Source organism: Anarrhichthys ocellatus, unplaced genomic scaffold (assembly GCF_004355925.1).
Source record: "Anarrhichthys ocellatus isolate YVR2014 unplaced genomic scaffold, GSC_Weel_1.0 scaffold23, whole genome shotgun sequence".
NCBI classification, from domain to species: domain Eukaryota; kingdom Metazoa; phylum Chordata; class Actinopteri; order Perciformes; family Anarhichadidae; genus Anarrhichthys; species Anarrhichthys ocellatus.
Window position 1 is genome coordinate 225,108 of NW_022280053.1, and position 11,458 is coordinate 236,565.

Sequence of the window (11,458 nt, forward strand, 5' to 3'; positions counted from 1 at the left end):
GTCAAACAAACTATCTAAAATATCTCAACTGGACTTTATATTCTCGGCTGCATCTGAAGCCAACCTGACTGCGAGCAGACCTCGTTCTCACATCTTGTTGATGTGGAAATACAGATACAGATCAGACACAGGCTGACCACATATCGTCTTACAGGCTAATGGAAAGCCGACAGTGCTGCACGAATGATGCTCCGGGAGATTTCCCTTGTGCAGCCCTCGAGAAAAAAAGCGATGCAGAGCAGACCCTCACTTCAAAAGACCAGAAGATCTGAGGAGGCCGATCCCCAGCACATACGCACACATGCCAGGTTAAATCATCATTGGTACAGATTCGACCGAGCCCGGCTGGTAATCCTTCTGTCCTTGACAGACTATGATCAATAGCATGTTGTAGATCTGAAGAGAGGGGTTGAGTGTGAAGCAAAGCAGAGTGAAAACTGATAACAGTCAGATAACAAGTGGGGGAAAAAAAAATCCAACTGACAGTTCAGGTTAAGAAGCGGATGAAGATATTTTATGAAGTGTTCTTAACATGAAACATCTTGTCGTGTTCTTACTTTGACAGTACTGGTGAATCACAACAACCCTTCTTCTTCAGTGTGCAAAATACCAGGTGCAGAAGTCTTACACAGACTCTATACATAATAGATGTAGGTTTAATAGATGCAAGCCAAGACTATCATCTAAGCTTTACACACTTTGCACACACATCACCAAGGATGGTTTCATTAATATTCAGGCCTCTAACACAACTACACAACAACTGTTCTGCAACAGAATCCACGCAGCACACTCGCCTCCGCTTCTACAAACCGACCAGGTGACAACCTCCGGTTCTAAAAAGTAAAGCCAATGCTGGACATAGTGAACTTCTAAAAAGCATTTTTAGTGACACTTGCAAGTGAAGGTTTTTCCAGAGACACCCCAAAGTTTTTCTGTTGAGGCTTTCAAGAGGTCTCAAGTGTCACTCAAGTATTTCACACAATGGTGCATAAAGCATCTGCAGAAGAACACAAGTCTTTTCATGACATCGTGAAACGAAGTCATGAACATGACAACGACGTAAACAGCAAAGTGTTCCGTGTCTATAAACCCGTGACCTGGATGTTCAGAGCCGGGCCAGGAAGTGATTTCACACTACACAAACCAAATGCTTGATTTTTGGCTTGTGTGTCGACGCATGATTCCCAGATGTGCCTCGCAGATATCTGAATGATTTTTTTTTATCTCCACGTGTTTTCAATCTGAGTGTTACGTCAGCATCCAGCCACCCTGAAGAGGCTACGCAGGGTTCATTGAGGGAGGAGGACGGACGGACGGACGGATTATTTGGCTCCGACGAGTTTCCAGTTGAGGAAAAAGATAATGACTCGCTCTCTGGAGTGCTCCATTAAATTTCTAGATGAGGATAGCATACCTGATGGTAGCGTATGGATGTAGACAGCATGCCCTTTTCCTATTTTAACTTTTCAAATGTGCAGCCTGAAAGCAGATCCTGAGAGACAAATGGATTGTTGGGGAGTCTCCACTAACGTACAGTCGCTTCTCGGTGCAATCAGAGAAGCCCGAGCTCAGCTTGAATCCCACAGAGGGAGCAGCTACGACCATCTGGCCACTTCAAGGCCCAAAGACAGATGTTCAACATCTAGCTCACAGCCTGGGCAGGGCTGGGTGTTCTGTACCAACCGTTTCCATACCTCACTTTCAGAAATATTAACATGTTTTCCTGTTAAAAAAAACTTTTGTTAATTATCAAAAAGAAGGTAAAGGTATCTTGTGTTAAAAGTTGTGTAAACACAAGAATTCTGCCTAAATAATCGGCCACATTTTGATTTATATCAACTCAAAAGACAAAGAACTCAGAGTTTTCAATGCCCAGTGCTACCGACACCTTTAGGTCAACAACATCCAGCCCTCGTACCGTCTCCTTCCATGACTTTAACGTAAAAAATAACTTGCTGAAAAGAGACACATTTCTTTGTAAAGCTGCATGAAATGTTTTTTCTGCTATAGCGTATCTCCACTCACAACCTCAAGATCCTGTTCATACATTTGGACACTGATCCGTTCATGTAATATGACAGCTGAGGTCAGGAGACAGATGCATTTTCCCCCAGCGGGGTCACGCCACATCGTTTTTAACCATTAACGCTCTTGTCAACAGTGGTTGCAGTCGAACACGCCGTGGTGCTGGGGAGATATCTCTGCGGCGTATTCGCTAATTTATTAACTTTCTGCCGGGGGGAGGGGGGGTGCTGCTGGAGTATAAACACACGGATGTGCTGAAGGTGAGGAAATCCCAACATTGGAGACGGGAGCGTGGGAAAGAGAGAAGGAGGGGGGGTTAAAAAGGAATAACGCGAGCGGGGGAACAGATCCCACAGCTTGTGGTCAGCAGGGACTACACCTGCGAGAGGTGTGGAGCTAACAGAGACGCAACACCTCCGGCCGTGAGGAAAAAGTTGCAGTATATGAGGGGAAAAAGAAAACAATTTCACCGATCCCGGGAGTCCTTTTTTGAGTCCAAATACATACATGGAGCATAATAAAAACACACATGTGGACCTGGGCACACAAAACACTCTCACACACCTCTATTGGTTCCCCCTGGAAACATCTGTTTATGCAATCCGACTGACTGTGTGTGTGTGTGTGTGTCGGTCTGGTCTGAGTGGAGCAGGAGTCACTCCAGTAGGAGGGACAGGGTAACTCCTCAGCTGTGCTGAGGAGGAGGAAAGAGGAGGTCAACAATCCCTCATCTTCTGATATTGACCAGGACAGGCCTCGCGCGGCGGGCCCACAGCGTGAAGGTTAAGAGGGTGATGGAAAACAAAGACCATCTGACATATCGCAGCGGTCTCAAAGTGGGTGGCCAACCGGACCAGACGGGGAAGTAGTCATCATGTGGACGGATTATTTTGTGCCACATAAGAGTTATTATTTTTTTGTCCAAATAATATACTATGATTTCTATGTAAATTTTGTTGACATACTATAGTATGCCTTTTATTACTTTTTTGAATATATGATACTAGAGTTTCATTTTGACTTCATTTGAGATACTTTACTTTATTATGACTCGTTTGAGCTGAGGATTGAGGAGGCCGAGGAACATCAACAGAAACAGAGATACATCCATCACAACGGCACGGCGCCCTGAAGGAGCGACAACAAACAACAATCACGACTGTTTGTTGTGTGCAAAACCAAAACAGTAAATGCATGACGCTACAAAAAGTACTCCAGATAAAATGTGGTTTATCACAGTGTTAGTCATGCTAGCAGCAGACTGAAATACCTCACCAACAATTGGATTTTGGGCAACATTTATGGTCCCCTGAGGATGAATCTTGATACATTTATTGATCCTCTATGTTTTCAATTTAGTGCAAAATATTTCAGTTTTTGACCAAAATACCTGCAAATCTAGTGACATTCCCATCAAACTCGGTTGTACATTGTGTTTACTGCTAATCAGCTAATGTTAGCATGCGTGAGTATTTTGGTGAACATTGTAGACATCATCGTGTTAGCATTAGCATTTAGCTCAAAGCACTGCCGTGCCTGAACACGACTGCAGACTCTTAGTCTTGTTAAAAAGACACTTTTTGGCAGCCCACAAACTACAAATCTCATATTATTGTTGATAATTTTATAAACATGCTTCCAAGCATCACTTGATTTACTTGAAAAAGTATCAGATCCCAGATATTTGCTGGAGGTTAACTTTTTATCGTTAAAAGAAATAGTCCTCGTAGTGGTAAATAATGAAAATATTCAACAAGTTGAAATATCAATTTAAGAAATATGGGGCTACATTCTTCACACCTACTTCCTCTGACTGCTGATGGACTGGGGGGGGCGACACTTCTCCTCTGTCCCCCACTGTTAAGAGAGCCGGAGAGTTTGGGGGCCCTCAGGTCTAACACTGTCTCCATTATGCTTAACCATTTCCAGCCCCACCGTAGCCCTGCACAGAGCCCCGGGGACCATAAACACTGGAGGAGGGGTCCTTCCACTTCAAATCCCCGTGCTTTTGTTTCCCAGGCCAGACTCAGGAAATCAGTCACTGTGCTGAGCTGGGTGGACGGGGTTTGGCCCTTCTCCTCTGGAGGGCTAAAGGCATTGTTCCCACTGTGTTTTGTATTTGGGATGAGTGCAGTTTAATCCTAACTCCCCTGTGGCTCTGACACAAACTCCCCTGCAAACTGAGACCTCTCTGGCTGCTTTATCCAAACCCCCCCCCCCGAGGGACAAGAGGGGAGACGTTGCTGTTGTGGGCAACTCCAAGCTTAACCTGATACCCCCTCCTCAAAATCAAAAGTAAGCACTGGCGAGGAACGTTGGCACCGGACTCTCTCGAGTTACGCATAATAAAAGTATCAAGTGATATCCCCCCTCCCCGCTCGCAGGCTCTCGGCAAATCAAACGCTAACGGCGCACGTAGGAGGCGAGGGACGGAGACAAATGAGGGGAGACGCCGAGTGAAAAGGAGACGGCGAGAGGACAAAACAAGGAGGTGGGAGGCTGAGAAATGAAGACGCGTGCTGCTTTTGTCAGACCGGTTTCAGGGGGAGTAAAGTGAGTCGAGTGAGCGCTTTCACTTCCAGACAAAGACATGATTGTCGAAGAGTCACGCTTTTCTTCTATAAAAAAAAGAAAATCACAAAAAACCTGTCAGATTCAGGCAAAACATTGCGATATCCTGCAGACACAAATGGAGAAATATGTCTGATTTAGAGCCGACATGGCAGGATTTATTAAAACTCTCATGTCTCATATTTCAAGAGTTTATTAACCGAGGTTAACAGCTCTTTAACGATCTTCCTGATAAGATATAAGAGTGGCAGCTTGTTCCCATTAATGCATCCCAATATAGAGCATTAGAGCACAGAGCATTAATGCATCCCAATATAGAGCGTGAAGACAAAGGAGGTCCAGTCAAAAACAAGTGTGAGATAACAGGAAGTGTCTCCCTATTTTCAGAGCAAATGGACAAACGATTCTTCTGTTTATTATCTTAGCCAGGGGGGGGCTTTCCACTTTGAAACCTTCACAGGTGGTCCCTGCTCATTAGCTCTCACTCCGTTGTTTTCCTCCGTATTGGAAAAACATGGACACCCCCACAACGCCCACAACTTCCTACTCCATCCAGATAAATACACCGGACAGATTTCATGAGTCAGCGAGGCAGACAAAGGAAAACACAGCGTGAACTTCACCTTCAGTTGACTAAAATGATTTAAAACAGAGCTCCCAAAAGATGATTCACAGGGTAGTAAAGTGGAAAATATGCAATCAGACAACAGTTTATTAGAGACACCTCTCAGTGTAATTTAACCATCTGCAGAAGTTTCCTTAAATTAAAGTGTTTGTGTTCAGATACTTAATAAGATGATTCTTTCTCTTCAACAATAAATATTCACGACTAAATAAGGAAGGTGAAGTTCCTTAAGTATTATTGTTTCGTATAAATCTCAGCTAATCATCAGGACTGTGTCGATGTGGATTGATCAGATATAATTGATCAGTGGCAGCAAGACGCAAACAACTCTTTTTCGCAACTGTACATCGCCTCGCCGACGTGAAACAAGTGAGAAGAGCGCAGAGAAAGCTGTTCTAACTTTCCCAGATGACTTTGTGTTAATGTAGGAAAGCACTGATGTTAAACAACACCTGCGTGGAACAATAGGGGTCATTGGGAACAGCTGGTATTTCCACCAATAACAGGCAGGTGCCAGGAACCCCAATAATATCATAGGAAGAAAAGCAGGAAACCGGTTTGTTTTGTTGGTCTACACAAGTCCAAAGGGTCCTACATCTGCTGAGGAAAAGCTCTAGTCAGGAGTCAGTTTAGATGCAAATAAAGGGCAAACACCAACCTCTTGTGTGGACGAATTCCTCCCTGAAATCCCAATGACGTCAGAGTCCTCTCTCAACTCTTCACAACCTGTAGAGACAGCAGGAACAATGCAACCATGAGTCCAAATCACAAAACCATACCACCTCCAGAGAGCAACCGTTCAGTCACAGTTGGCTCCGCAACTTTTAATGAGCGTCTTTTTTTTCCTCTTCTTGCTCGTTGGTATTTTCCGTTCTAACCTGACGAGCAACTGCACCTGGAGAGAACTTTAAAACTGTTTCACATGTTCATAAAACAAAACAAAAAAAGAGCTGCTGATGTCTGCATCGCTCATTGGACGTGATGCGGGTTCCTGTGGGGGAAAGTTGCATAATGTTCAGCACAACAAAACACATTGTGTGCATTACATAATCCAGCCAAGTCACTAAGAGGGATTTAAGTCATAAATCCTGTGTGAAAGGTGTTTTTAAATGCCACATCCCATTTTCCCACAGCCTAGTTTTAAATCTGGCATCAACACAGATATTCAAATATGAGTGAAGAACGAACCTGAACTTCAACTCAATGCTTCATGTACAAACTCTAAAGATTATGTGTGTTTTTCCAACATTACCACATAAAAGTAAATTATTTCTTTTAACATTAGGGTAGGCGATCTCTTTAAAATAGTCTTTTCAAATACTTCATTTTCTTAATCACAGTATCAATACATGACACAAGAAAGCAATCTGTCCTTTAGAACCAACCAAGGAAAACTCAACAGGACCACTAACGACTCAAACGTCTCCCTGGTGTCAGCAGCAGATTCAGGTTGCTCTGCCCTCCACATACATCACGCCGTAGATAATTAACTAATGGCCAGCTCTCTTCCCCCTTCTCCTCGGCACCACTAAGGCTCTACTTTAATGGTTAATGGATATCGTCCAGAGAGAGCAGCACTCAGCTCTGGTCAATAGTCTGAATTCAATAGTCACAACATTAACAGGATTGCAGAGCTTTCCACTAACAGCACACAAAATCACTACTGTAGGTTTACTGTCTCCAAAGGAAGCCAAAGGTCGAGGTATGTGCAAATAGACGAGTGACATGTGACAGTGAAGGACATTGTTTCTGTGACAATGCATGTAATCAGTGGCCTCAAGGCTTTATCCACAGCAGAGCCTCTCACAAACACAAACACACATGAATAAGGATGGGTCAGATACCCGGTTTCATTTTGGATCCGTGAGCTCTTTGGCCAACACATCCCATTACCGAAGCTTTCCTTCACAATAGATAAGATAGAAAGTCTCTTTTGTCTCATTTGACACCACGGGGGTCTGCAAAAATTATGCCATCCATGTCTGTCCAACATGTCATCGCTTCATCATTTTATCCTGTTAGACATTTGTGTGAAATTGTCACAATTAGCCAAAACCTATTGAGTTCATCTTTGTGCCCAGATTGACGTTTGTGCCACATTTGAAGAAATTCTCTCAGGAATGGACTGCAGGGATGGAAGACCCGAAAACATCTGGTCTCTGGTCTCAGCTATCGTTGGTGCGGACGCATAAAAAATAAACGGTGACATATACAAACACACGTTACCTCGGCGACACAGTTGATAACTCACTTGGACCACCTTCAACGTTCCCAACATGTGGATAAACCTCACACAAGTCAATGCAGCAACTGAGAAATACTTGCAGGAGGGGGAACAAGGGACTAACGACAAGGGCCTTGCTTCAATATTTATCTATCATCTGTCATGTTTAAGGAGGAGTTTGTGGCATTTGTAATAGATTGAGAAGCCGGTGTTGCACAATAATGTGTGACCCGTCAGATTATATGACCTGTTGCCTTCAGGCAACATTAAGTGTGTCGTGCATGCAGAAAAATAGATATATTTAGAATTAATATGATTTACCTGACCTGCCCTACAGGTGTGGACCCCAAAAAAGGCCTCGAGGTCGGTCAGAAAAAGTGCAAAGTGATACTCTGATAAGGAGCTCTAACATAATCAAATAAGGTATAATCAACATTGGCATCGGGTTTTTGAACAGTGGAAAAATAAGCAGTGATTTTGCCACAAAAACTCAGGAATGAGCTTGAAATAATACACAGATTCTCCGACAGAAGCTTCACTGGGATCCGTGCACTAATAAACAGCATACCAAGCACATAGCAGGCCTCTTAATCATTGAATTCTATACTTTTCAATTCCTTCAGCTGGGAAGATAAAGAACCCAATAACACCAACGGCACACTGTCCAAACACCTGGCGCTCCCCTTCTTTTTTCTCACGCTGTCATCGGGCGAAGAAAACGAGATGAAAGCAAGAACACAAATTTTACAGATAAGTTCCATGAAATTTTAATTAACGGAGAAAATGGCAGGAACAACATGGCTGCAACTCGTGAATGAAGGATAGTGCAATAATTGTACAGTATGTTTTGTCCTTAGGAGAGCCTCAGCAGGGCACTTTCAAATGACAGAAGTGGATATATATAAATTGAAAAGGGTTCTCCCAACGTGTTCCAATCCAGCTGCTATTCCCTTTAAAGTGATGCCAAAAAATGCCCCAACATAAACTGGTTAAAGTACTGTTTTTTAGGAGCTGAGCTGTTGAACCCTTCTGGGGACTGGGGGGGGGGGGGGGGGGGGGGGGTCTGTAGGTGTGTTCACTGCAGCCAGGTCCACCACAGAAGGCTCTTTCTTATAGTATTTAAGGGCTCTGGGAATATGGGAGCTGGATGTAAAGGAAGTATGTGGTTAGTTAACATTTAAAGGAACATTTGGTAAATTCGCTTTCTTGCTGAGCTAGGGGAGTAATTCGATACCTAAGCGATTAGCTTAGCTTAGCATAAAGACTGGAGGCAGGGGGAAAACAGCTACCCTGGCTCTGTCCAAGCACCAGCCCCTCTCAAGAACACTAACTATCTTGTTTGTTGGGGTTTTAAAAGGGGTTTATGTGCCAGATTACTTTTTTGCCCCGTAAACAGTGACTTCTATCAGTTTCTGTTGGTTCCTCCTCGTCTTTAAACTTCAGCTTTTATACAGATTAAACAAAAGATATAACATGTTAAAGTTACTACGAGGAAATAAAATTGTGTGTAGATTTTGGCGCCCCCTGTGGACAAAAGCGGTAGTGTTTCCAAGCACCAGAGTCCCTTTAAATCATTGCATGGCATATTGATCAATGATCACAATAATGGTTGTAAATAATAGTTGCAGTCCTACTCTTGACAGAGCAAGGCTAGCTGTTTCCCCCTGTTTGCAGTCTTTATGCTAGGCTACGCTAATTTAGCTGTAGCGTCACATTCAACAGACAGATACGAGGACGGAATTGGTCTTCTAATCCAACTCTCAGCAAGAAAATACTTTCCCAAATTGTCAAACTAGTCCTTTAAGTGTTTCAGTAGCCACACACAGCGGATGTTGTTTAATCTAAATCAAAGGTCGACTTCATTAAGACACATCAAGCTCTAACATTGCATCCTCCATAACCGTCTGCATCTGTTTAACATTCATTCCTCTCTTCTTCTTCTTCTTCTTCTTCTCTCTTCCCTCTCTGGGCAGTAATGAGAGGAATGTGAGGCTAAACAGAGAGCGTTCTCATTAAAATAACCAGCTCAGGAGCCCCAACGTCCCTCAGGCCAGCGAACACAACACAGGTGTTAGACAGCAGCCGGTCTCCAGCTCCATTCGCTCTCCAACACTAATCGCTGCAACGCAACGCTTCTACAAAGTGTTCAAACAGGCGATTTATTTGGGAGCAAATATTTACAGAAGCTAATAAAGACGGATATCAAGCACAAACACAGCTTGTTTGGTCACCTCAAAGGTCAAATACATGTTTATCTAAGGAAAGAAATAAAGGGATTTTTATAAATCACAAACTACGTGTCACCATCTGTTTCAAAACATATTATATATATACACAAACCCCTTATCTTAAGGCTGGAGCTGTCTATATTCATACAATACGAAACAGACTTGACCAACAATGAGTTCATCTTTGCGCTCGGCAGCCAGTGTGTGTGTGTGTGTGTGTGTGTGTGTGTGTGTCACTGGAACATTTTTACAGGACCAGCAAACTGATGCTGCATCAGCACCACACAAACCGCTCCGTGGATTCAGTATCATCCATGTCCTGTTAAATTAAACACAAGTGACAGCTGATAATGATGCTGTACTTTGTCATGTAAAATGTATGGAACGTCAAAAAAAAAGATTATTCTTGAGGATAATAAGCATCGTCTGCTCCAGCTCGGCTGGGCAGCTGCATTACATTTACCACACATAATTGTTTCGGGGCAGCGCTGAGACAGCGGGGCTTTGAAAGCCTTTGCAAGGCGCTCTTCAAAGAGAGGAGGAAAAAAAACGTTTGGGTTCCTGGAGCCTGTGCAGCTTCCGCTTTGGGTTTGGGTTTGGGCGCGAGCTTCGGCCGGCTGACGGCGACTGGGAGCCAGAAACAATTCTGCTCCATGACGAGTCTCATGAAGACAGTTTACGTCCTTTTAATTGTTGTCTTTAAACGATACCTCAATGTAACCAAACAGAGACGGATGGGACTCTCCCGGATGACGCAACCATCCTATTATGTTTTAACCACCAGTTTTAATTATTTCAACCTTGTTTTCAGCACTGCGGACAGGTCTAAATACCCATGAAGCTCTGCCGCTGTCGCCATGAAGAAGAAACCTTTCAGAGCCATGACTCAGAGGGAGCGGCAGCAAACTCAAAAGCAGATATTTTCTAACCCAATCCTTGCATCCCATTTCATCCCATTTCATCCCATTTCAGCAGTAAATTCACAGAGAAAACAAAGATTTGACTTCTGATTCCAAAGATAATTTATCCCTAGAATTCGCTAAGATAATTATCAGTACATAAAAATCGATTATACCCCATTTTAGATGACATCACACCACTAAGATCCAGCTCTATCTCCTCAGTTAGCCCTTTAATTCCCTTTGACACAAGCACACGCCCCTTTTCCACCTCCGCAAAAAAAAACACTTAACACAGCAGTTACAAAAGTACTCTCAATCTGTAAAGTAAAAACACAAGGTGTCCCTCGGGCGCACGCTGATTACACACTCTGCACTAATGCAATGATTAGCCACACTCTATCCAATTTCCTCTCTTGTATATATAGTATGTGTGTGTGTGTGTGTGTGTGCCTACATGCATGCATACAGACACACATGTGTGTGTCCGGCCTGTAAACCACAGACCGCACACAGGGATGACATCACCTCCCAGTGATTAGTCCGTTATCTCAACGTTAAACTCAACAGATGGCTGCGGAGGGATCGTTCAGCGAGGCCGGTTTATAAATGTTATTAGAGATAAACGTGCTTTTAAGATTAAATGTGGAATCAAAGAGGAAGAAATTCTTTTTCTTTGTTCAGATGTGGTGACTTCATCTTCGCCGACTCTCCATATGATAAAAGACAGGTGTATTAAGTGCTCTTTAATGTGGATAGGAGGGTAATTTCTCAGGGTTGGATAAGAGCCAAGTTCCTACCAGACATGATGATAGACGTAATGGGTAAAGGGGTTTCACACACACACACACACACACACACACACACACACACACACACACAC

The 11,458-nt window shown here is 43.4% G+C and overlaps 1 protein-coding gene across 1 annotated transcript in view; it reads right to left on the reverse strand.

Moving 5' to 3' along the window:
• arsb (arylsulfatase B) overlaps positions 1–11,458 on the reverse strand; it is a 42,939-nt gene that overhangs the window by 6,437 nt on the left and 25,044 nt on the right. Inside the window, exon 7 of the mRNA XM_031859873.1 lies at positions 5,883–5,950. Coding sequence (XP_031715733.1) covers positions 5,883–5,950 — 68 coding nt within the window. The remainder of the gene's footprint in view (positions 1–5,882; positions 5,951–11,458) is intronic.